Source organism: Phalacrocorax carbo, chromosome 5 (genome assembly GCF_963921805.1).
Source record: "Phalacrocorax carbo chromosome 5, bPhaCar2.1, whole genome shotgun sequence".
Classification (NCBI taxonomy): Eukaryota; Metazoa; Chordata; class Aves; order Suliformes; family Phalacrocoracidae; genus Phalacrocorax; species Phalacrocorax carbo.
Window position 1 is genome coordinate 43740446 of NC_087517.1, and position 26283 is coordinate 43766728.

General features: G+C 50.2%; 1 protein-coding gene across 1 annotated transcript in view; it reads left to right on the top strand.

Moving 5' to 3' along the window:
* The first annotated feature begins 507 nt into the window (after nucleotides 1-507).
* Nucleotides 508-26283, top strand: part of LOC104051548 (uncharacterized) — a 29859-nt gene continuing 4083 nt past the window's right edge. Inside the window, 9 exon segments of the mRNA NM_001302362.1 lie at nucleotides 508-548; nucleotides 4715-4902; nucleotides 18417-18535; nucleotides 22154-22243; nucleotides 24029-24143; nucleotides 24664-24806; nucleotides 24946-25136; nucleotides 25515-25624; nucleotides 25967-26108. Coding sequence (NP_001289291.1) covers nucleotides 508-548; nucleotides 4715-4902; nucleotides 18417-18535; nucleotides 22154-22243; nucleotides 24029-24143; nucleotides 24664-24806; nucleotides 24946-25136; nucleotides 25515-25624; nucleotides 25967-26108 — 1139 coding nt within the window.

A 26283-nucleotide genomic window follows, 5' to 3' on the forward strand; every position in this document is an offset into this window, starting at 1 on the left:
ACAGCAGCTCCCCAGGCACAGTGACCCTCTGGGAATGGTGGCCCATGGGCATGGTAGCTCCCTGGGCAGGGTGGCCTGTGGGCATGGTGCTTCCTGGGACTTGGTGGCCCCTTGGGCACAGTACCTATGTATGCGTATGGGCACAGTATTTCCCAGGATTTGGTGGCCCCTTGGGGATGGTGGCCAATGGGCATGGTGTTTCCCAGGATTTGGTGGCTCCCTATGGACAGGGACCCTCAAGGCACAGTGGTCCCTGCCCACGGTGCAGCTGTCCCCTGTGCACAGCAGCTCCCGGGCACGGTGACCCCGGGACCGGGCGCCTCGCATCCTCCCTCCCCCGGCGGGTGGGTTGCCGGGAGCCGGTCCCGGGTCCCCGGGGAGGGCGGTGCGCGGTCCGGGGCGGGGAAGGCGCCGGGCCCTGCCAGCTGTCATCGTCCTTAAACCCCGCCTCCGGGCGCGGCCGCTCGTTCCCCTCCGCTGGTTGCGGTGCTCGGCGCTGCCGGTGGGATGTACGCCGGGAGGAAGAGGAAGAAGCCGGTACCGAAAAGGTGGGTGCAACGCGAGTGGGGAGGGTGTTTCCCCCGGTAACACCCGGGGGCGGCACCTTGGCATCAGCTGGGAAGGTGGAGTAAGCTGGGGCAGGTGCGTGGGAGCAGGTAGGATGGCTGAAAACCAGTCTGTGAGAGCCAAACTGGTTATGGGGAATTGCGTTAAGCCTCTCTGATGTGGGCATTAAATAAGCAAAAGAGATAGAGAAGCAGCATGCTTGGGTTGCTCTCTGTTTTAATTAGTGTTAATTGGAGCTAGTACTTTGTAGGCTCTGGCATGCTGTTGAAAAAATAAAAATCCTGGCAGTGATTGTCCTGCACCCCAGTGTTCCTGTGAGGAAGCTTGTTGGAGAGTTTGAGATGCTCAGCTGTCCTCTGGTTTGAGTTGCAGGCTGGCTGTTTCAGTGTCTGTGTAAATCAAATGTACGCAATTGCTATTTACCAAAAGATCCCTGTGCCTTAATAATTAATTAGTGTGCTGCTCAATAGCTGTTGCATAATGCCCCCCTGCTGTGTTGCTGGAGTTTCCTGACGTTGGGACCCCCATGCCTCCCCCTATACTAGCTCTGAAGTCACGTCAGCCTGTTTACCTCAGGTTACCAAGTGTGCAGGAAATAAAGGTGCATATATATTTCTGGGAGGCAGTGTCAGGAGACATGAACTGAGCCCAAACCTGGGATGGAGGAGGGAACATCAGTGTTACAAATGTATGATGAGACGGTGAGCCAGAGCCTCTCTCTGCCGTTTGTTAGGGAGTCTTCATGAAGTGTGAAAATGTGAAGGGTAGCTGCTTTGCTTCAAAGCAGTGATTCCAGCCTCATGGTGGGGCTGGCATGGCCAGACTAAGGGTTTGAACTAGGTTTGTGTGGCTCAGAGTGCAGGAGAAGGTGTTTCTTTGGAGTAGAGGGGACCTTAATCCCTGGTACTGCAGGGCCAAACTTGGGAACTCAAAGAGATTGTCTTCTGTGACTGGGCAGATCTTGCAGCAGGGTCCTGCTGGGAGAGGCCAGGCAGAGCAGGGCTGGGGGTGGCGGGATGTGTGGGGCAGCCAGGTGGGGAAGGAAGGATGGGGTTAGGGAGTTCTCTGGTCCCTCTGCAGTTTGCTCAGTGGTTTTTACTTACTAAAAAATTAATAAAATTAGGAGACAATATATCAGCTCAGGTAAGCTCAACTGTTGTTGATAGTTAATATCCCTTGGTACTTGCCAGCTTGCAAAAGTGATAATCTTCCTGCTGGGTTCCCTGTTCAAAGGGCAGCTGGGCTAAAACAACACTGCAGCAGCAACACAGTCTTTGCCCTGCTGGGAGCAGAGCTTTCCCTGTGTCTCTGCTCTGGCCTGTCTACACGGAGTCAGCAGCTTTTCTCAGCAGCTTCACTCTGAACTCTGTGGAACAGCCATGCTGAGCTTTGCACAGTATCATTTTCATGAGACTGCTGCATTAGGGCTCTTGCAAACTCGATGGGGGGCTCAGGCCTCTTTAAAATGCCTTTTTCTTGCTTGTTGTGTAGGTGTCGAGCTGCTTCATTGAATGCCAGGGCTTGGTGTGTTGTGCTTGGGTAGCAGCACTCCCTGGGACAGCGTTGCATGATGCCCAGGGCTGGCAGAGACTGCCAGAGCTTCACCCTGCAAAGAGGGGGCAGCTGGGCAGTGGGGATGGAGACAGTCCTGAGGGCAGGGAATTTAAACAGATTTAAAACTTCTAGACCAAACTTCACTCTTCCTGTGAGCAGGGAGAAATGTAATTTCCTCTGGTGCTCACCTGAGCAGATTTGCTAGTGGCTAATAATGTGACTGTGCCTCAAGCCAATGCCTTTCCCTTGCTACATGTGTGTGGTGGGGACTGGTGGATTTCCTGGCCCTGCCTGCTGGCTTGCACAGAGCTCAAGGGAGCTTCATAACTGCCTGGCAGAGAGTGAACAGGTTTGTCAGTGATGAGCACCTGGAAGCTGTTTCCCTGTAGCATCCTAAAGATGCAGAACTGTGAAGCCTCTGGCCCTAGGAGTTCCTGGGTGCAACATTTACCCATGGAAATGGGCTGCCAAAAGAGCTGCCCAGCATCACCAGAGCCCTTTTCCTCTTTGTCGTACCTCTCCTCAAGGGAAGCTGTGAAGCACCTTGTGTGCTGCTGCTGGGGACATACAGAAACAGAGACCTTGGGGTGTCCTCCTTTAGCCTTCTGGTGCTTTGCTGCTGGCTGTGCCATCCCATGTGTCTCAGCCAGAGCACTTTCAGTGCTTGGCCAGACCAGCCAAAAGGCCCTGTTATACCTCTGCGTTTTACCTACTCCCATAAAGATCAATGCTTCTTGCTCATCTCTAGTCTCATTTTCTCTTTCTGGCTGTTTGTGGGCTAGATTTGCATAGTGAGTAGGCAGTGGACTCTTCTTTTAAGGATATCTGAGGAAACTCAGAATAATTTTCTTCATGTCATTTTTGTTTTTTTAATCAGAGACAGAGTCAGAGGAAAACTATTTCACTTTTTTTCCTTCCTGACAAGTGACTGTGATTTCAAAAGTATTTAAGCCACTTTATAATGGAGTACATAAAAGCACCGGTGCCAATGTGTTTTGCCCAGCTTGTATGGACAAGTTTGGTGATGAGTTGTACCCAACCTCTCTGAGAAGCAGGGTATATCCCTCCTGACGTTTATGTGGCAAAACAGCATGATTGAGCTTTTTAAGAGAAATCCTACAATTTTCCATCTGTACTTAGAAGACTCCTTGGTAGCTCTGTGCAATGAAAATTCAACAGGCACCTCACTGCATCTCATTTAATACTCATTTCCTCTCTTGTCACTCATGCAAGCAGTCCTGCCAGAGAAGATTCAAGAGCGGTAGTAGAAGGGAGAGCTTAGATTGCTGCTAAATATAGGCAGATCCTGTTATCTGAAGCTGCTTTATGAAGCAAGGATGCCTATAGAGAAGGAATTTGTAGTTAGACAAGTTACATCAAAACACTGAGTTGCATCTTACAGGATGCAATCTAACCAAAAACAGAGGGGGAATTTGAAGGGTTTTTCTTCAAGCTAGAAAATTCAAATCAAAATTAAAAACCAAAGGAGAAAAGGTGAGATTTCAGACTCATTAGAGTCATTAACTAACCTCCTACTGCTGTCGCTGGAAGTTCAGCTGCAGCTTGTGAAATAACTGCAACTGATGGAGACAGGTCCCCGTATGAGCTTAAGACAGGCAAGAGCTCCTTCCGTGGACCTTACCCCTCCTGCAGACTGAGAGTTGGTCTCAGAGCTGAAGTTTGGCATCAGATGTTGTTTTAGGTTGGACATGCCCATCTGAAAGGATCCAAAATCAGAAGATTGGAAGAAAATAAATTTTTGAAATCTACTGTTTTTGAAGTGCATTTCCCTAAACCACCCTATATAACATCTCTGTGCAAGTGCTGTCGTTGACTTTCACGTGTGCTTCTTTTTGCAATATTAGTAAGTAAAGCAGTGGATTCAGGCTCTGAGCAGTTAGAGGAAACTTGAAAGAAGCTAAGTGAAATAAATTCAGATAAATCTTTTTGGACCTTCCTACTTCCCATTCTTGCTATTTGTTAGTGCACTCATTGCCAAGAGCTACTTGGTTCTCAGCAGGCAGAACAGCTGATCTGAATCCTCTGAGCAACTCAAGGTAGTGCTTGCCATGGTGAAGACCTGGCGTGAGCGTGTGGAGTGCTGCCAGGGAGAGACCTGCTGTGTGGGAAGGGTATGGGATGAGGAAGAAGAGGAGAAGGGGCAGACAGAGCAGAGTGTAGGTGGAAAAGTCTATCCAGACCTCCAAGAGACGCTCTGATGGCTTGTAGGTCTCTGCCCCCAGTGTCCCTTTCCCTACCAGGGCTCAGTGGTAGGAGCAAGGATGGGAGCAAGGCTGTAGTATCCAGCTGAACTGTCTCAACCAGGCTGCACATTAAGATGCCTATCTAAGGATCACACCACACTCCAGCTGGAGAGCCTCATGCCTGAGGCTGCACAAGGTACTCAGCTGGGATGGCCATGTCTCCTCCAGCCACTGCCTTTTGGGCTCACTGGAGTTTGCTCTTGCTGCTGCACGGCCTTAACTGGGCCACCTGATGTTTTACTATTGTGGCTGCACTAAAGTCAACACTGGGTTTGGAAAGATCCGTCAGACAGGCCCAGTTTAATGAAACTCTCCTTTGCCTCTTCCAGCCCCAAACCACCACCCCCTGAGGGCATGAAGTCCAACCCTTCCAAGCGGCATAGAGACAGACTCAACCAGGAGCTGAACAAGCTGACTGGCTTGCTGCCCTTCCCTGAAGATGTGTGCGCCAGGCTCGATAAACTCTCCATCCTCCGACTGGCTGTTGGATACCTGAAGGTGAAGAGCTACTTGATGGGTGAGTGTCTGTGTTGCAAGGGGTGAAAAGCTCCTGGGGTCAGTCCCCACCCCACAGCTTGCATCCCACCCTGAGCCATGTTTGTGTTGGGATGGAGAGTTGTTTGTTAATGCATCAGTGTTGGATCTAACTGAGGTGCTGGCCTGAAAATGCCCGGGAAAACCAGGGAGGAAAATGCCATGTCTCCAGAAATGTGGAGATGTTGGCAATGGTTGTTGAGAAGTGCTATGCCTATGGGGCATCTGCCCCTCAGGCCTTTTGCTGCCATGACACAGATTTTATTTGTGTCCCCTCTGGAAGGAATCCCCTTCATTTTTGGGTGCCGTGCACCCAAATCTAATACTCTTCAGTCAGTTACAGGTGCTTGGTGTCTTGGAAAAGCAATGTCCTTGGGAAGGTGAGACCAACTGAGTCAGAGAGGTGGAGAGCAGGCAGACGAGCAATTCAGGAGAGGCTAGGGGGAGGTCAGGAGCAGGGAAGGGAGCAGAGGACCTTGGCCTCATCGGTCTCGGAGGGGGTGTCTGACAGAGAAATGGTACCATGGGTGGAGGGGAGCAGCTTGGGTGTTTGCCCAGCAGCTGAGACCTCTTGCAAAGCTCCTCCATCTACTTCTCGTTAGTAGCTATGCTACCCTTCCTTTATGTCCAAACACCCTCTTGTGTCCCAGTCTTGCCAGCCTGTGGTCAAAGGAGCAATAGGTAAGACAGTGTGTGTCTTGCTGAACAGCCATGTTTCCTTCATCTAATTGTAACTGCGGCTTATAATTACATTAAATTTAAAATCCCCAGGATCTGTGGGCTGCCATGTCTCCCCTGGGCAGGCAGGTGTTGCACAAGGCTGCTCTGTTACTTGAGGATGACAGATTAGACAAAGCTGCTGCTAAGGCCCTTGTTTGATTTGGCGTCTCGTCAGATCATTTTTCTCCTCCTTCCTTTGTGGAGGGGGTGGTGTCTTATACGTTGGTGGTTTACTGCTGCACTTGCTACCCTGGCCCTGCTGGGCTCAGCTGTGGTGGGTCTATTATACTTCTCTAATGAGCTTTTCTGTGAGATTGAGGGTGATGCCTCAAACCCAGAGACCCCAGTTCATTCCTGCAGGATGGAGGGTTGAGCTGATGCGCTTGGAAAACCAATCTCCTCATGTTTGCCCCTCTGCAGCCCTGCCGCTGCAGAGTCCCTAGTACAGAGCAGCAACCTCAGTGGGAGAGTGGCTGTGGCTGGACATTGCTGCTTTTTTGCTTCTGCCCTTGGCACCAGTGGCCTTTTGGTGTGTTTCTGCCCCCATGTGTATGTAGCTCCCTTCCTCCTGCTTGAAGGTCACAGCTGCGTTTGGCCTCTGGATACTGCTGGTCAAAATACTTGTGCTGGGGACTCTGGGGTTATTCTGCAGACCTTGGGTTTGAGGAGCAGGGATCTGTTGTACACACTATATATCGCCTGATGTGGTGCTCCCTTTATGAGGAAGAAAAATCCTGCCAAGAGGAGGCCAGCTGAGCTACCCAGCATGCACAGACCTGCTGGCTGCCCTCTCGCCTCAGCCATACCCCAGGGAAGTTTTGTGCTGATGCACTTACACCATACTCAGCTGAGGAACCTTTCCCAGGCCCAGGAGCTACAGGTGGTTTCAGCTCTTGCTCCTGAAGCTGTAGCTCATGTGGGGGCTGCAATGGTGGGATCTCTCTGGCAGAGCTGGTTTCTCAAGTGGGAACCAAAGCAGCTCTCTCCTGCTCATCCAATTGGTATCCCTGGGGCAGTGCTTGAATATTACAACAGTGTGTTGCCTCTGCAAAGGACTTGAGGGTGGCTGGAACACTACCCAGTGTGGTCGTGAGTGTGATGGACCCTCATTCTTGCTCTGGAGATGCTGGCTGTTTGACCCCAGGCACTGGTCTGTTGTCTCCTGTGGTGTTAGCTGTTCCCTGAGCACCTCCAGCACATCTTCCTAGGTGTCGCTGGCTGCTGAAGGCTTTGAGCCTGTCCCAGTACCAGCTGATTGTGCCTAGGTTGGAAATGGTGTGACCTAGGAGGTCCTTTCTTGGAGCAGGACCCTAAAGGACATGACAGGGGCATGAAGAGGCACCTTGCCACGGATGGAAAATGTCTTGTGCTGGCTGAACAAAAGGGGTGTTTGCTGCACACGCAGTATCGGATGTGCTTTGGATGTTGTTGGTCTCCTCAAAGGCAAGGTTGGAATGAGAGCAAGCCTTGCTGGGTTTATCTTCCTCCGTTGTCTGCCACTTGGGGAACAAACCTGGGAAATAGGATTCAGTCCCTGCCTGTCTATGAGATGCAGGGTAGGTAGCTAGGTAGGCAACCTAATGCCATGATGGCAAGGTGTGATGATTTGAGGATGTGACAGGTCCTTCTATCCAAGGTGGTGCTGGCATAGCATTAGCCTGCATTGCTTTCTCAATTGGCATTCAAAGAAAGGCAGCAATCAGCCATTCTTACTGATACAGCCAGACCATGTGTCTGGGCTAAGAGGGAAAATGGGGGTGCAGAGTCTGGCTGGAGGGGTATTTACCATGCCTGTGAGTCACCACACACCCTTGCCTGCTGGCAGGACATGAACTGCAGGCTGCAGTGCAAATAAAGCCTGAAAGGCTGCCAGGGATTGCTTTCACAATCAGCTTGCAAAAGGAGTTGCTTCAACACCACAAAGCCGTGCTTGAGGGCTGGGGTGATTCCTGCAGCTGGGGGACACACAGACTGGTGTGTGTGTGTGTGTGTGTGTGTGTGTGTGTATGGCATTGAAGGGGGTAGGGACATGTGGACAGGAACATGTTTCATCTCCAGTGCCTTGGGCTTGATGGTGATGGACTCTAGTGAAGGCAGAGCCTGTGGAGGGCAGGAAGCCATCAGCATCTTTCTATTCTGAGAGGTTCCTATTGTGTCTTCTTCCCCCCAGACTGGATAAACTTGGCTTCTTACCTTTTGGTGCATGCCCCATCCCTTGGGGCTCTCCCAGGGCCCCTTCCAGCTGGGGGTACTGGTCCCCAGGAGGAGACCCCTGTGCCAAGCTCTCCAGCTGGGACCCCTGCTTTTGAGCAGGAGGGGTTCCCACTGGATGCACTCAGCACATGCTTCCCAGCGTGAGAGCTGCTTTGGAAAAGCAATCATCATTGAATGGGTTCATGTTCGGTGGCAGCCTTGCCCCTTCTTGGGAGGCTTGTTCTGCCAGTCCAATTACTCCCATTTGGCTGCTGTGCCTGTGATTTCCAACTCCCTCCCCTTATTTTGCCCATGTCTGCCCTGAAGTTCATCTTGTTTGACTTCAGATCATCCCACTGATTCATCAAGGTCGACCTTGGTTTGAGCTCTGCTTGATGAAGAATGTGTCATCTGCAAGGCACAGCAGCCTGCTTGTGGAGTATAACATCAGGCATTTTGGGGGAGATAGTGAAAGCCCTTATGCCATGCTTTCCAGTTCAGTTTTGCTGTCATCTGCTTTGTGCAGGCTACAGTCCTGCAGCAGGAGAGTGTGACATTGCCTGGTGAGCATCCCTGACCTCTGATGCCTTGACCTCTCTCCACAGCAGCCCAAGCCCATTGCCTTGTCTCCAGGCAGCTTTAATTGGTGCCGTATTGATAGAGAGTTTCTCTTCTCGAGCATTTCTATTGAGTCTGGGCACTTGACCTTTCTCCTAGGCAAAGGGTTAATTGAGCCTATGTGGAGCCAAAGTGAGTAGTTATAACTGGTCTGGCAGAGAGGCGGATGCTGGCAGGTGACCCTGGATATATGCCTGCCCAGCCTGTGTCACAGGTTAAAAGTAAAAATCCCATGTACTGCTAGAGATGGCTCTTGCAAGAAATGCAGCATGTGCCAAAAAGCCCATCTGAGGTTCTGCATCCTCTTGGCTTCATGCCTTTGGAGCAGACATTCAAGTTTTTGGGGCAGGAGATAGACTGACTGTGAAAGGCAGGAGGAATTAGCTACTGCCCCATTTGGTGTCCTCCTGCTAACTCTCCCTCTCTGCTTTGTCAGGTCTCCCGTACAGCCCACCCTCTGGCAGTGCTTTCTGGAAGTAGAGACAAACCAAACTGGGTTTGGCTTTTTTGTTGCTGGTGGTGGGTTTCTTGGCTTTTTTTTTTAAGTTCACATGTTTGGGGAGAGATTGATAATAGATGAGATGGATGATGCTTCTTCTGAACCTCTGGTCTTCAACAACTTGTCTTGCATCAGCTGGTATGTCCTCCTGCTGCCCCTGATATCTTTTGCTGGTTTGGAAACTATCTCAGGAAGACCCTGCAGAGGTGACAGGTCTTCAGCTGGTTTCTTCTTGGGGATGGTAGAAGGACCCACATGCCTTCCTCTCCAGATGGAGAGAGTTACTCTCCTGCAGAGTGTGCAGCGCCCACTTGAGCTACCAGTGAAACTTCACTGGTATTTGGCCTAGATTGAGCTGGCCAGGCTTTGTGCTGCTGTCCAGAAGCTCACTTTGGCTGTGCCAGGTTTGCATGTGGGCTGAGCTTGGAGCTTGTCTGACTGCAGCACTTTATCAGAGCTGTTGAGTTATCCCATACTGACCTGCTGCAAGGCCACCTGAAGCAGGAAAACTGGCATACAGGCTTCCCTGGACAGCTTCAGAGACCTCTGTAAGTCCACCATGAGGGTTTTGCTGATAACTTCTCAGGAACTTCAGGTTTTCCTGGAGCCCTCCCCTCTGATGCCAGTGGACAGCGCTGCAGTAACCAGCAGGCTCATAAAAATGCACATGGTACCTGTGACACTGACTCAGGTCCATATAAATAATTTGCCACGCAGATGCTATGAACAAGCAGCAGCTGGTGGAGAATGATCTGTTTTAGAAATGTTTTAGAAGATGTCCTCTAAGCAGGACAGAAATGGTATCAACCTCTGTGGATGGACTGAAAGCTCAGCAGGGATGTTTAGTGTCTTCTGACAAGCTCTACAGCTTTTCTGACCTTTTTCTGATCTTGTGCTTGTTTAGGGGTTGTTTTCATGGGAAAAAAATTGACCAATTCCTGGTGTTTCCACCAGTTAGCATCTCAGACCAAGCATGGCCCTCGCTTTGAGGGAACAAGCACAGCTCCCGTTTTGCATGGTGCATTTAGAGCTGGGTTTGCACAGATTTTTGTGCATACTGTAAATGTTTGCACAGTAAACTTTGAAAGGTTACTTCATCTGATGGACAAAGCAAACAGGATTCATGATGGCTTCATGTTAAAAGCTCAGTGACCTAGAGGTGAGTTTTGCAGCACCACGCAACTGAATTAGTCATCCTTCAGGAAACCACACTCTGGACTGGCTGTGTTGGCCTCTAAATCTGTCTGCAGGCCTGGGTTTACACCCAGTGTTCAAACTCTTCTCTCAGAAAGTCAATTGCAAGTAGGATCAGGGTGATGCTCTGAGGATCCTTGTTTTCTTGTGCTGTGTGTCTCATGCTCATTCCAGCCATAGGACTGAGCTTCCCTATGTTGTCTGCAACTTGCCTGGCTGCTTACAGGAGCAGAAATGTGAGGAAGGGGTTTCCAGCCTTCTCCATCTTCTCTGATATTTCTGATACGTGGGTGCTATGTGCCTGTGGCCTGGGACAGATCCATTTAATGGGGTTTAGGAAGTCAGGTAGCAGGGTCTAGGGCACTGTGTCCTGGGTGGGACAGAGTGAAAGGCAACCCATAGTGGCTTGGATGGTGGGAGCAATGCCCGTGGATACTAGGGAAAGGGACTTGTCTCATCTCATCAGGGCAGGATAAGACCCAGGTTGTGGGGGACCTGTGCCAGAGCTCTGCCTGCCTGGCCACCTCATGCAGTGGGCTGGTACCAAACAGGGTGTGTTGGCTGGGGTACCCGTTTGTACTGGTGTTTGTTGATCCCTATCAACAAAGTCAAAGCAGAAAAGAAATCAATGGCCAAACTGTCCAGGAAATCTCCTCCCAAATCTCAGGTTTTTTGTGCCTGCCTGTGTGAAACTTGTGTCCCTTCCTGGATATCCCTGTGTTACTCCTCTATAATGCTGTTTTTTACCTCAGTATCACCTCCTTCCGGGTGTGAGGAGGAGCCTGTCGATGGGCAGAGCAAGGGTGGTAGCCAAGGCCAAGGGTCAGCAGCAGATGCACAAAAGCTTCTGCATCCTTCCCTCTCCCACCTGGGGGGGATTATGCTTACCATGATTTATGTTTGGGGTCTTCAGCTGGATAAGCAGGCAGCAGGATTGCAGCTGGAAGCTCAAAAGGATTTAATTTTTGAAAGTTGCAAGAAAGTGCTTTTGGGATTTAAACTTGGTTCTGGAGCATAAGGATGTTTGGAAACCAGGAGATGCTGTTGCTGTTACAGTGAGTAGTGAGTCACTGGATCATCTTTTAAATCTGTTTTGCTTTTAAATGTTCTCTCTTCTGTCCATGCTTTAATTAGAAACCAGAAAAACTTGTCACTTGCTGGAAATTACAAGCTTCAGGCATTGAGAGGAAAACTGTCAATGCTCCATGTCTCTGTAAGCTCATTTGGGGCATACATACATCTGCTGTATCTTGTCTGTCCCCTGGTGCAAGTGCTGCAGATGTTGCACAGCTCTCTTCTGCCTGTTATCACAGTCTTCCCTGTGCAAAATAAAAAAAAAAAAAAAGGAAACTTGGCATGCAAGTTTGGAGTCTGGTGTTCAGGGAAATCTGGATTGGCTATACTTGTCAACTCCTGAACAACTCCTTCCCCTGGGGTCAAGTGGGATTGCATTTTGAGATTGATTGCTAAAATCTCAGCATATTTTAGCCAAGCTGTTCTACAGTACAAAAGTCAGCAGGACTGGTCTCCCTTCTCTCCTAGGAGTAGTGTGGTGGTTGTATAAACAACTGCTGGTGAAGCTGAAGGCAGCACTATCTCAGGCTAGGCATATGGCAGATGTGTGCCTCAAGCCATGGTAGCCCTCGGGTGATGTGTGACAAGTGCCTGCAGGATGGTGGTGGCTATGTCCCATGGGTCTGACTCTTCCCCATTGTCAGGAGGAATAGATCCAAAAGTCCAGATTTCCCTCTTCCTTTGCAGCTTGCACTTGTCACCAGCTCGTGGCCGGTGCATGCCTAGGGGAATAGCTTGCCCTGTGCATTTGGCTATGCCTCAGATGGAGACCTGCAGTAGTTCAGCAGTCCTGTGTTTGCTCTTCTCCTGAACTAGATGAAGCACCTCCATGCTCCCAGGGTCAGAGCCTGCTCTGAGCATCAGAAAGGCAAGCTTCAATCTTGCCCAAGGTTAAATGGGTAAAACATGGGAAGGTGGAGGTTCGGGGCTTGGTCTCTTCAGATCCAGTGCTGGTAGATAGCAATGACAACTCTGCTGTTATCAAAACCTGTCTTAAAGGCACTTAAAGGTTTTGTCACTTGTATTAAAAAAAAATGGCTGAACGTCACTGCCAGACCTGTGCTGAGCTTCTGTCTGCAAACCAGTTTGCAGTGGTTGCTACTTGGGCCTATGTCTGATAGCATCCCAGATAAATCTGGAATGACTTTGCTGATCTTCGTCTCTTTGAGAGAAAGTGCCGGAGGAGAAAAGCTTGTCTCTACGTTCACAGTGGTGCCCGCTGCTGTGATGCTCTGGGCTCTGTATGGTGTGACAGGAGCTCTACTTGCTGCAAACAGTGAGATCTCATGAAAGCTTGGATGGGTTTGTTTAGTGCTGAGTGGCTCAGAAACCTCCAGCTAGCTGGAGATCTGTGCTGGGGTTCATTTCCTAGGGTTCATGTAACAAAAAGAAGCAGATGCTGGGATTTGCAGATATGGCTCTGCCAAGGATGAGAGCAGCAAGAAAATGGGGTTTAAAATGCTCTGTGAGGTGGAGAGGATGTGCTTTTAAGGTATGTTCTGCTATGCCCTCTTTCTAGATTAATGTCACCCAGGTGGTGAGGTCTGCAATGGAGAGAACCAGTGGAAAACCCTCTCCTGGTATGAGACCATGCTCTAGAGGTTGGCAAAGCTTAAGATGACTAACAGCTCATAACAAATGGCAAATAGTGGGGTACCTTCCTGTACCCTGCTGGCCCACAACCAGCCCAGTGTCAGCCTGGGGCAGGAGATGCCATTTTCCACGTGGGTGTATTTTTGAGAACTTGGTCTGCACACCTCTACTTGTGGTGTTTCATCTCCTGCCAAACCTCCACCAAACGCCCAGCCTGGGCTGCTGCCCAAGGATGAGGGAGGGCATGACAGTCTCCTGCAGGACTATGACCCAACCGACACATGACAAGTGTGTCTTCTTTGCAGGCTTTACTTTGCACATTGCAAACATAGCTGGATACCTAGAGGTATGCTTACAAGGTTATTGGGCACTTGGGCTTGGCAGAGAGAAGTGGTTAAGGCTGCAGGTGGGACTAGCTTCAGGGACTGTTCTACATGTTTGTGCACCAGAGGTGGCAGGTCATGGGCTGTGAAGAGTAGTCAGTGTCACAGCTGACATTTATATATACGGATGTATTTTTAGACTGTACCCTTGTCATGGTTGCAACATATTTAGGAAGAACCTGGGCACCTAGGGATCTCTGTACAGCCATGATGGGATCTTCTGCTTGGTCTGTCCTGAGCAAGAGCTCATCTGTGCCTGGTCCAAGTGGTCCTGGCTGCCACCTTTCAGCCACAATGACAGCCTCTTAGCTCCACAGCAAGGCCTAGACCTGCTGTTTGCAGGCAAGCATTTGAGCACCAGCAGGTGCCAGTGCAGAGATGGATCCCATGAAGATGTGCTGGCTGGCATGGTCCTGCCACCATGGCAGCTGGAGTCCCAGTGAGATTCATCTGCCCATGGTGGAGCGCAGGATGAATCCTCCCAGGTTTGTGCTGCCCACCATCAGTCTGACATTCACAGACCCTGCACTGGTGCAGTTAGGAAGGTTAGATCCAAGATCCCCATCTACCATTTGTGCCAGGGACAGCTCATGGTCCTGGGAAGCCTGCTCCAGCTGACCCTGCTCGAGCACGTGTTTGGCGTAGGAGATCTCACCAGGTCCCTTCCCATCTCTGCTGCTGTGCAACTCTGCAATGCTCTGCTGCAAGTCAGCTGGAAGGAGGTTTCACTGGATAATCTTACTGCAGACAGCATTAAATTAGCTTGTGTTTATTCATGTCCTTGTTTGCTGTTACCATGGGCCAAAGCTGCAGGGGCCTGGACCTGAAGTAACTGTCGCAGTGAAAGGAGTCAAGCTTAAATACCTCCCTGGGCAAGATTCTGCAGGAGTATGTGAGAGCGTTTGCAGCAGCAGCTGGTTGGAGAGGTTAGTGTGGGCTTCAGGGCTGCCAGTGCACCCCTGGACATTTCTGTGCTCCTCAGAAAAATGCTAGGTGACTTTTTTTACTTTTTCTAATATGTTTATAATCTGTGGTTTTGGTATTTGCCTGTTTTACTTGGATGGCATGAGCCTGGTCTGCTTGGCATGATGCCTTTGTTAAACAGCTGGGATCAGGTCCAAGAGAAAAATGGTTGTGCATGGCTTGCTGTTTCTGGAAGATCTGGGAGCTCCTGGTTTCTTGATGCCAGGCATCTCTGGAGTCTGTTCAAACAGAAATGTTTGCCCTGTGTGAAGTCTGTCATCTCCCGCTGGTGTAACTCAGTCCATGAGAGCAGAACTGATTCCATGATTTTTTACCAATAACTCTTTTTCAGTTACATAACTATGCCAGAGGCAAGAGACATGTTAGCCTCCACGGTGGCATTGTTGTGGTTTTTTTATGCATGTGATGAACAGAAAGTGAAGAGATTAGATTGCTTTTCCTCTTTTTCTTTCTTTCTCATACTTGAGCTCTTTCTTCCACATTGCAGGGCTGAGAAACCTCCTTGCAGAGGCAAGAAAGCCAACCCAAAGGGATGCTCTTGAGGATGTACAGGATGCATCCTCATTCATCAATGCTGAAAGTGTTACTGATCCTGGCTGACATCTCCACTGACTTCCTTTTGAATGAAAGCCTTCCAGTCTTTGGGGATCACACCAGCAGCAGGAAGCTGCCTCCAGTGCTCTGGCTGGTGTAGGGGTTCAATCAGGCTGACGGACCTGGGGCTCTTGGTGGGATTCCAGGGAATGGCATCTCCCCATCCTATAGCTTGCTTTGCTGGGGTGGAGAGCCCTGGCTGTTGGTCCTCCCCACTCCTTGTAGCACCGGTTCCAGCTTGACCTTGCTGCAAGCTCAGCTTCAGAGTTGTAGCATGTCCTGGAGATGGACTTTGCATCGCATTCACCCAGCTGTGTCAGGGAGCCAGCAGGAGGGGAAGGAGGCTCCGAGCCACCACCCCATGTCATCAGGTGACAAAGCCAGCATTGTCTGTCATGGGGTGATCATCCTGCAAGTTATTTCTGGTGAGCGTGGATTTATGTGCTGGTGAAAATCCCTGGAGATTAATAATTTGTCTCAAGCAAATGGGGGACATTTCAGGAGTGATCCCTCCCTCCTGTGAAGTTACCCGTGTTGCAGTTGGGGTGGTTTTTTTCCTGCACTTTGATTAAAAATTATTTTTTTTCCTTTCAAAGTCAAAAAATGACTGGGAATAGCCTCTGTAGCCCTACTGGTTACATGGGCCTGGAGTCCTTTATCTGGATGTGCTCAGGCATCTCTTTAGATTGCTCCCAGCCCCTGCAGTTTACGGCAATTTGAGTGAGGATGAGTTCAGAGACCTGTTGCAAGGGGGGGGGAGCCACAGGGACACTGTTCCCAACTTGTCATGACTGGGTGTCCTCCTCAAGGAACATGTTTGAACGTGGAGAGTGTCACCACCTGAAAATAGGTACAGGAGGTCTCTGGATCATCTAGACCACTGAGGAATGGCTGTGGCTTCTCAGAACAGCCTCAGCCCTGCCTATCTGCTGGATGCTCACTCCACCACTGGCCATCCCCAGCAGGGTGGCTGTCTCTTGAAACAGAGGAACCCTCTGCAAGAACAAGACTGGGCCACAGGTGTTGGAGTGATGATGAGAGTAAGGGGAGCTCATGTCACACATTCCTGGATTATTTTTGTGGGAGAGTGCCATGCATGGCTTCAGCATCTCCTTGGCCTCTGGCTGTGGATGGTGAGGAGTGGGCTGGATGTGAATGCCAGCTGCTCTGTACCACCAATACTTAGAAGTAACAGTTACACTCCATGCTGTGCAAGTGGGACCTCGCAACCCCCATGCAGTGATGCTTGGTGGCAAAGCACCACCTCTTTGGGTTTCCTACCCTCTCTGTGCTCCAGGCCTTCTTCCCAAGCCAGGTCATCATAGTGTATCCCATGGGAGATATTATGCAGGATTTTCTAGCTTAGTTGTACAGAAATGGACCTCTCAGGGTTTGAGAGTAAGGGAAGTGAACATCTCTGATGGGACGTTAAAAGCCCCTTGCTGAGACTGGTGGGAGAGTTGGAAGAGATAATTTTGCTGGAAAGCACAAAATGAGCAAATAGGTGTTTGGTGTTGGATTCTGTACACCCACAGCCTCTCTCCCTGCAGATGCTGCTGGTGGACACTGGGAGAGAGCTGGAGACCATGTGCTCCTGGGATATATATCCTCTCAAAACAATCTCTGCCTTTTTGGAGCTTTGTTTTGGAAGAACTTGGTTTCTTATTGAATTTCCCTGCTGGCTTGCCTCATTTCAATGCCTTAGAGAGGAATCAGCTCTTCAAAAATAATTCAAATTTTTAAAAAATCGCTGTTTCATTTTGAAACTATTCTGCTCCATCATGTGCAAATTGAAGCCATACCCATGGTCCAGATGGGATCTGGATGTTTTCCCTTGGGGATTGCCTGGCAATCATGCGAGGAGGCTTTTTGCTTGGTGACTGCCTCAAACCTGCCTTTTGAAACTCCTGGGGACATGCTTTTCCTTGACTGATGAGCAAACTGAGCATAGTGATTGCTTTCCTGGCGTTGAACCTCATCTTTCCCAGAAGTCTCATGTCCTCTGGCCCAGCTGATCCACCTCTTGCTGATTTGGGAAATGTCTTGGTTGTCCCCTGCAGAAGTAGAAATATGAGCTTACGTTGGGGGCAATGCAGATTTGTGGTCTGGGCTAAACTGACCCACAGGTGAGCTGTCAGGGAGGGGAAGGCGTGTCCCGTGGGAGTTGCCCACAAGCTGGGTTTTCCTCCAGTGACTGAGGGTGCAGGTTGGAAAGGGCAGAAGATGCAACTATTGCCTGAGCACCTCCAAGGAGCACTCAAGGTTTGGGGGAGGCTGAAGTAGCCCGGTTCTATCAGCAACAGAGATCAAGGCTAATTCTGCTTAATGAACTCAGAGCATCCTCTCCACCTTTATTTAAACCTGTGTGGCTCCTCTGTGTCACCTTATGCAAGACTTTCAGCTAATTATCTTTAACCATGCACCTGGTTGCTAAATGGGTGGGTGCTTGTTGTCACTCAAGCTCCACATGTAAATAGGTTTGAGCAATGTTTTAACCTCAAACTGGTTTTTAATACAAAAATGCAGATCTGTCAAGGAAAATGCTTTTGCATATTGATGGCTTGATGAAAAGCAAAGTATCAGCAGTTTCAGATTAAACCTTTTTTAGATTTGGAATTATTTTGGCTTTGAACTCAGTGCTACTGTGGGGAGGCAGGACCCACCTTTAAAAACCTTTCAGCAGTGAGGTGAGAGCTTCTACCATGGAGAAAGTTAAATGTGTGGTTAGACTTGGGATGATTTGGGGTTTTTCCTCATTTCCTACTGCTCTCCCAAATTCAGAAGATCTTTTCCTTTTGGATGCAGCCAAGGTCACGCAGCACTGTCAAACCCAGGGCTCAGACAGGGCAGGCAGTGAAGCTCTGCTAGGATGTAGGTGTGCACAGGGTGTGTGACTTCTGGCCAACCTTGGGGTGCTGCAGGAGCTTGTGGCAGAGACAGGGTCGTTCCAACATGGGGGCTGCTATGAGGTTTTTGGTCAAGTTAGCACAAAAACATGCCTTGACAATTGTCCTTTTGGTGGAAGCTGAGTTTGGACTGAGGGTTTTCAAGGATAATTCTCCAGCAGATGAATTACAATGCTGGGGATGTCCCCAAGGAGCTGCTGTCCTCATTCCTGTTCCCTGAACAGCTGGTTTTCTGTGTGTCCTATGATGCTTGAGATCCTATGACCAGGGCAGGTTTCACACTGGCTGTACCCACGGGTGTTGCCTTGGAGGCATCTAGCAAGGAAGCATGAGGCAGCATGTGAATCAACCTGGGGAGGTCATGGCAGCTTGAAGCCAACTCCAGTTCTGCCAGGCTCTAACCTGAAGACTTCTTGCTGTGTTGGGTGATGTTTCCTAGCCCAGGCAGCCCAAAAAACTCCTCCCCTCCCCTCTATGCTTTGTGTCTCTGCCTCAGACCTTGGCAGAAGTAAGGTTTCCCAGAAATGGGACTAAGCAGGGGCTATCATCTCTTGGTGGAAGCATTGGGCAAGTTAGGGATGGCTCTGTAAGGGGTCTCTGCTCCAGCTCCCACTAGTCTCATCTTTCTCCAAGCTGGGTTGTGGTGCAGCCATGCATGAGCAGCACTGGGATGGGGGGAAGGAGGGAGAGGCTCCTGGCTTGCCCCTTCTATGCTGATGTCTTGCCCTCCCACTTGCAGCTGCAGCTACACATGTTGGTGACCATGTGCTGGATCAGTCTAGAACCCCAGGAGAGAATGGACGGATGGACCTGCAGGTTAACAAGGAGCTGATTCCTGAAGGGGAACTGCTGCTCCAGGTATGGTATGGTAGCTCAGTCATTCGGGTTCTTCCTTTGGTTCCTGCCATCTGCCAGGCATGATGGCTGGTCCCTGGCTGCTGAACCATACAGCAGCTGTGGGGCACAGGTTCCCATCTCCCATCTGTGGAGCAAGCGGAGACCCTGCCTTGCCAGGCACTACTTTGCTGTGATTTCTGCAGGCACTGAGCACCTTGGGACAGGGACCAGTGACAGCGGCTGGCTGGAATGGGTCCCTGTCTCTACCCTTCCCTCCCACCCCCCACCACGGTTTGCTGCCACTTTGGTTATGCTGCAGCAGCTCTGTAGGGGCTGTACCATAAAACGCATCCATAAACAGAGCAGGGCTCAGGGTGGTGTTTGTGCCCTTCTCACAGAGGCATCAGGTGCTGTCTGTGCCTGTAGCTTGCAGGAGTTAGCTGTCACTGAGCCCAAACCTGGCATTTTTCCTTGGGACCCGCTATAGCTCATGGACCCAAAGTATACAAGCTCATCCATCCCAACCAAGAGGTGCAGGGGTATCGTACAACAGCATAGGGATTGATTCCTGATTAGTTTCCATGGTGGTGGGTTCCTTGTGCTCTAGTAAATGCCAAGAAGAGAATGGCAGTAGCTGCAGGACAAAACATCCACCAGGAACTGTTTGCCCTACCTGGGGCATTGTATGAGCTCCCTAGGATAAGTTTACAGCCTGCCTGGGATGGAAAAAGCCCAGGTTCAGTTCTTAGGTTGTCGGGGCAGGGAAAGAGGGGAGGATGGATCTTGGAAGACAGTGGTGGACAAAATCACTGGGTGGTGGGAGCTTTACTTTGTAGAAAGGCCAGTGTGTATCAAATTCAATAACTCCCAATGAACTTCAGATAACAAGGAGCTGGTGAATTAGCTGGCCAGAATTCTGTTTGTTTGGCCTGCAATTGGTAAATGTAAGCTAGTAGGAAATGGGATAGCAAGGTCACATGGAAAGCCTGGTTGCTGAATAAACATCTGGGCATGACAACTTAAAACATGCTGCTCCTTGGGGCTGCAGGCAAGTCTGTGCAAGACCTTTAATCTTTCCATGGCCGTGTTCCTGATGTTGCATGTGTCTGTGCTTTCTGGACTTCCAGTCCTCCCCTTCCTTCTTCCACCTTTCCAAACACTAGCAGCTGGAAGCCCTGCTCCTGCACAGACTTACACAAATGCCCACTGTTAAGGACAGGCAGGCAGGTGTAAGCAGAGCCACAGCAGAAGCCCCCATGGGGGATTTTGCTGAGGTAGTGACTCATGGGACCCCAGTGTGACTTCTGGCAATGAAGCTTGGACCATGTGAAGTCTCCTGTGAGACTCCCAAGAGCAGTCTCAGCTGTCTGCAAGTGTGATAGTCATGGAGGCACAGCAGGAATAACATGATAGCCAGGAGGGAAACTGTGGTTGCCCCAGTCCCATGATGGAGCTGCTCCCAAATGCTCTCTGGGGGTTTGAGCTGGGCCATATGATGGCAATTCGTTCAGCCACCAGAGCTTTGGCAGCATTGGGTGATTGAAGACATCTGGAGAGCTTGTGAGGTGTTAATGTGACAGAACTCCCCCAGCTGAGCTGCCTGATGTTTGGTTTTGGGGGTTAGTTTTTTTTCCCTCCCAAAGAGCATTTTAATCAGATATTGTAATTTGCAGAAAACTGACTCAGGCCCCTTGTAGGGGCTGCAGCACAAAAGAAAGGGACTGATCCTGCTGCAAGCTGGATCTGTACAGTATCAGGCAACATGCTCAACCCAACAGCCTTTCAGATACTCCAAGTTACTTAAAAAAAAAAAAGCCAGCCCATGCTAGCCTCAGAGTGTCACTGTAAATGAGCAAATGTGTGAGCTATGTCAGTAGGTTGCTCCTGCCCCCTCTTTGTGTGTGGGGAGAAGGTGAGCGGAGCATGGCTGGCTGGACGCTTCTCTCCAGCCTGGTCTCAAGCAAACAGCACATCCCTGTGGTCCCCACTGGGACAGCTGAACATGGCCAAGTTGGGCAATGAGGGCAGAGTCCATGTTTGTGGCAGGTCCTGGCCTGATGCTTATGAGACCTGCTGAGACTTCTGCCCATGTTTTGACTAAACCCAGACTTCCATGTAGGGTTTTCTTTTCCTAATTTCTCTCCTTTTTATTCACTAATAAATTAAATCTATTACATACAAAAGCAGGAGGCAGGAATTACTATCTAGTGTTCACTGGGTGTGTGAGATCCTCTCCTTCCACCCCAGCCATGATCTCCCATATTTTCTGAATAGTTTCTCTAATTTGGCATGGGTTTGATCTTTTTCAAGCAAGGAGCTACTAGTTGGGTATGGATTTAACTGCAAGCCGTGTGTATGTAATTGTAGAGTGCAAAGCAAGAAGTGAAGTTGGCAGATGGTATGAGCACAAAGATGTCTTTTACAGAGATTAGGAGTTTTGTTTTTAAAGCCTTATCTTCTGCCATCTAGAACATAAGCAAGAGGAGAGTAACTTTCCCAGTATGGTGTCTCATAGTGGCAGTTTAATGCCAGGACGTGTCTGAAGGCCTTCAAGAGAAATGGGGCCTCTTGAGACTTTTGTCAGGACCAACAACACAATCAGATAAGAAGAGGTTGTTGTCCCATGTAATGGGAGACAGATGAGAACAGGATGCTGTCACGTCCTCAAAGATGTGTCAAACAGTCTGCATGCTTACAAGGACCAGGGGGTGCCACTTCAGTTGTCACTGATGCAATGCCAGGGCCTTCACAAACCTGGGATCTGAATTTCCAGATTTTTCCACCTCTTTTGCTTTCAAGGTGGGTGTTGTTTTTAGCTGCATTACCATCTTTGAATGATAGCAGTGATGGGATTTGTTCTTACTTTGCATACTTAGTGATTAGTTGTTCACATACCCTTGGAGCTGAGAGCAGAAATCAAAGGGACAGAGGCATCCTCAAGGTACTAAGGAATAAAAGGCAGGTTTTGGGGGGTGATTGGAGAAAACATACAGAAATAAGGTTGTATAACGTTCTAATTGTAAAATTCAAGGTGAAGAGCAAGGCCCAAAGTATCTTTTGAGGTCATCCTTAAAATAAACAAGTGGATAAATAGGTCAGGTCACTGACTGACTGCAGTTTGGTTACTGTCTCTGAAGACTTCATTATGCTTGAACTGATGCTAGGCTCCTCCTGGAGTTACTGGACCCCTGCATGTCTCAGGGCAGTCTTTTCAACTGCCTGTTGGTCATTGAAGCTGTAGGTAGGTTTGTTAGAGAAAATCAGAGCCACAGAAGAGTGGCTGGTAGAGCTGTAAAGGACTTAACTAACTCTAGGTATTTCATGAAACCTCTCCTTAGCTGGTCTCTGCTGATGCAGGAGCTGCCCTGTGGTGGAAGGGCTTCAACAATGGGTCTAGGAAAAAGTCATCAGTCCACCTTTGATCATTGCTTATGCTAATCCTGCGGGAAAAACAAGACAAAATCACAAAAGCAACTAACCAGCATGGTCACAAGGTGCTTTCCTTTTCGGGGAGTTTCTTGTTGATGAAGAAGGTCCTTTCCCATCCCCAAAGGCTTAAGAAATACCTGGAGAAGTTCATCTTTCAGCAGCTGAATTGAAGCTAGGGAGAGTAACCCTGGGCTCCACTTACACTTTCAGGCACTTAATGGATTTGTCATTGCTGTGACTGGAGATGGCTACATCTTCTACATCTCCCCTACTGTGCAGGACTACCTGGGCTTTCATCAGGTGGGTAGTGCTTTTTCCTGGCTATAAATGGATGGATGCAGTCCAGCTCTGGGTAGGAGGTGCTGATAGCCCTGCCAGGGCTTTCTTTTCTCCCCTCCCAGCTCCCTTGGGTCGTTTTTGATGTACATTTTCAAGTGAGTCACATTCCTTGTGGACTGTGAATGCCAACAAGCGTGTTTGTGACTTTAGTAGGAACAGATGCAATCTGAGCAACGGCAAGCTCTGTATCCTCTTGTCTTTGTGTGTAAGAGGAGTGTGAGATTTTTCTTGTATCATGCTGCTGGGCCTGTGTGCTGTCACTTACAGAGGGCTGAGGATATCACAAAGGTGAGCAGTGTTAGTGCTTTGAAGTACTGTGGGCTATGCAGGATGCCAAGGAAAAGCAGAGCTCTCCCCACATACTGTTACCCTGTTTCCCTGACATCCAGCTCCTTTGACCAAAGGACTGAGTCAACAGGAGGACCGTGAGGCTGCCAAACCCATTTCATTGCATGGGTTTGTGGTGCACCTGCAGTGACTGATGCACTTTCTTTATCCTCTTTTTGCACCCTTGTGCAACTCACTGTCGAAGGATCCTCATGGGATGATGCTCCAAGTCAAAACAGCTGTTGGAGGCAGGGAGTGGTCTTCTCAAAGCACCCTTATGTCTGGTTAAGCAGGGGGCTCTGCTTTGGCATGTTTCTGAGGGCAGGGACATGGCAGTTGGTGGCCTGAGTTGCCCGTGGGCTTGGCAGGGCCATGCTGACCACCACAGCTTGCAGGACCAGGATGGGAAAGGCTAGTCCAAGACATGGCCCTAGACAGAGGGGACTGTGGTGTGAGGACTTGCTGGTGTTTCTGTGGTGTGGCCAGCCTTACAGCCCATCTTTCCTGGTGGCCCACAGAAGGATGGTGGTTTGCACTGAGATGCCAATTCCCACAGGTTTGGAGTTAAAGAAATAAAAAAACCTACAAAAAACCTTTTTAAAACAGAAAAAAACCCCTCAAGTCTGAAAAGGGGAAAAAAATCAGCTTGGTAAAAATATTTTGATCAACCTGGAATGATTTTTGACATTGATGTGTGGAAGAAACAAAAAAACAAAGCTGCTAATTTGCAGGGGGCTAGGGATGGCAACACAAGAGAGACCTTGTGTGCTGTTGCAGACCAGCAATTTGTGCCCCACAAATTCCCCTCTGACAACCCACAGCTTTTCTGGCTTCTTGTCTGAATTTGGTTCTGAGAAGATACTAAAAGTTAAGACATGCCAGGCAAATGCCTCTGCTCTAGCATTCACCCCGCAGATGGAGAGCAAAGCTTCTCAAAGAGCAGGGCCTGCTGTGTCAGGGGTAGGAGCTGGAGTTTCAGCGTCACCCTGGTAAAGGGTCAGGAGCCAGTGTGAAACATCCCTGGAAGGGCTGGGCAATGCCAGGAGAACCCCAGCCTTGCCAGTGTGGGGAACAGGCTAGAAAGCTTCGCTTAGCTATTACATCCCTGAGCAGCCAGTGTTACTCAGACATGGCTATTTCCGTTGCTTCTAGAAACTTCAGAGCCATTCCCATGTCTTCCCCAGGCAGATTCACTCTCTGCTTCCTTTTCCTCCTTCCTGAGCCACACTCCCTAAAAGCAGCTGGTTCCCAGTCCTTGCTCTCCATGTGGCACATAAAGAAACAGGAAAACACAACCAGCTTTATACGCAATCACTCCCCATTTAGTACCCACAAAGGAAAGCCTCCTGCCATGTCTTCCTCCAGACACCTGCCAGGCTGGGCAGGAATCAACACTCTTCTCCCCTTGTGTTTTTCCAGTCAGATCTCATCTACCATAGCGTGTATGAGCTGATCCATGAGGATGACAGAGCCACCTTCCATTGCCAGCTGCACGGGGCCCTGGTGTCTGGCAGCACCCAGCAGGCTGCCAATGGTGAGTGCCAGGGCAGTCTCCAGTGACAATCCCTGGGGACCAGCCAGCTGCCTCTGTATGGCTACCCAGTGCTGGAATACCCTCCCGTGGCATTTATAGTCACCAACCACAGCCCTGTGCTGAGGAGCCATCCCATAGCCTTCCCTTGGAACTTGCAACCGTGCCAGGGGTTGGCACGGCCACCTGTCACCAAAAGCAGCCAATAGCAATGACGTGCCCTCTTTTGCTGTTCTGGAGGGATGGGGATGTTTCTTCCCAAGCCTTTTTGTTTTTCAGCATTTGAAATACTCTGTATTTCAGTGGGAGTGGCTTGTTGCCTTGTTCCCATCTGGGAGGCAAGCTGAGCTTATGGGGACCAGAAACTATAGTGGACTGGTAATTTCCCATGACAAGGTCTTACCTGTTTTGTGAAGAGCATAGGCTCACTTGGGCAGCAAAGTCTCCACCAGGAGTGGGTCTGCAAGGCTATGAATTCAAGGTACACAGCTTGAAAAGCTCCATTTTCCCTTTGGTTTCCCAGCCTTTCCTGGTGACCAGCTGCTGCTGGCTGGATGCAGTGCTGCGTCCAGCCCCCAGCACCTCCGCCCCGAGAAGCCCTCCTTCATGGAGAGGAGCTTCACCTGCCGCTTCCGCTGCTTGCTGGATAACTCCTCGGGATTTCTGGTAATGCAGCCCAGCACCGGGACATCCCTCCACCCCCAGCGTGTTCCCTAGGAACCACTCGTGTCCCATAGGGGTGGGAGCATGGGCAGTTCCCACCACCCCATTCGTTTCACACCCACATTTTCTAATCCCCTCTAAGGCCTTGAATTTCTGCGGGCGCTTGAAATGCCTTCTTGGGCAGCAGAAGAGGGCATCAGACAGGTCCCCACTTGTTCTCTTTGCCATCGCAACTCCCCTCCAGCCGCTCTCCATCCTGGAGCTTCGGACCAAGACACTGATCTTCCAGACAAAGCACAAGCTGGACTTCACTCCCATGGCCTGTGATGCCTGGTAGGGCATATCTCGCCTTCCCTGTGGCAAAACCTCTGGTGCCAGACAAAACCAGAGCCCATGGGAGCAGGGTACTTCTGACCCAACTCCCATGGCAATGTGTGATGGTTTGCCCATCCACTGCAGTACCCCAGTTATGCAGGGAGCAAATTAACTGGGTGCCAGCACTTCTTGGCTGCTGTGTTTTAGCCCAGCAAACCCAATATCAGGTGGTTTTGTGGAAGAGGGGATGCAGCTCAGCCCAGGATGGAGAGTTGCACCACCCAAAGTGGTTAGCTGCCAGGGCACCAGGCAGGGGATCACATCTGGATGGTGGGGTGCAATTGGGGGATCCCTCCCACTACCCAAGGTGTCACTGGGTTTCTGTACTGCTTCCAGGGGAAAGGTTGTCCTGGGGTATACAGAAACGGAGCTGTGCAGGAGGGGGTCCGGGTACCAGTTTGTGCACGCAGCCGACATGATGTACTGCGCAGAGAACCACGTGAGAAGTGAGCACTGAGGGGAGCAGCAGCCCTGGCTGGGGGGAACGTTGGTGTGGGTGAATTTGTGGGGACCCTTGCAGCTCCCTAGCACTGGTGCAGGTCTGACCATGCCAGTACCATTGCTCCTTGGTGAGCCGTCTGTCCGGGTCTGGAGCGGCTCTGGTAAAGGCTCTTCCCTCCTGGGTGATATCTCCTCAGGGAGCAGCACTGCACATGGCATTCTGCCTATCCTGCCCCCATAGCATGGGCACAAAGTGATGCTCAGCATAGTGGCATCTTGCCCATGCCATTTGTCTGCCCCTGTGGAGTAACCACGTCTGTGCTGCCTCTCTTCTCTCTCTGCCCCAGTGATGAAGACAGGGGAGAGCGGGCTGACTGTTTTCCGGCTGCTGACCAAGAAGGGCGGCTGGGTATGGGTGCAGGCCAATGCCTGGCTAGTATACAAAGGGGGCAAGCCTGACTTCATCATTGCCCGGCAGCGAGCCCTGTCGTGAGTATCGCTGGGTCTCTGTGTTCTGCTCTTGGTGTGGCTGGCCGCAGGGCTGCTCAGGGCATGCAGAGGCAATGAGGGTGGAGGAAAGGGTGGTTGGGTTGCATGGTCAGCACTTTGCAATACATGCCTTCCTGTAGCAGGGGGGCATGAGCAAAACTCCTCCAAAAAGGTG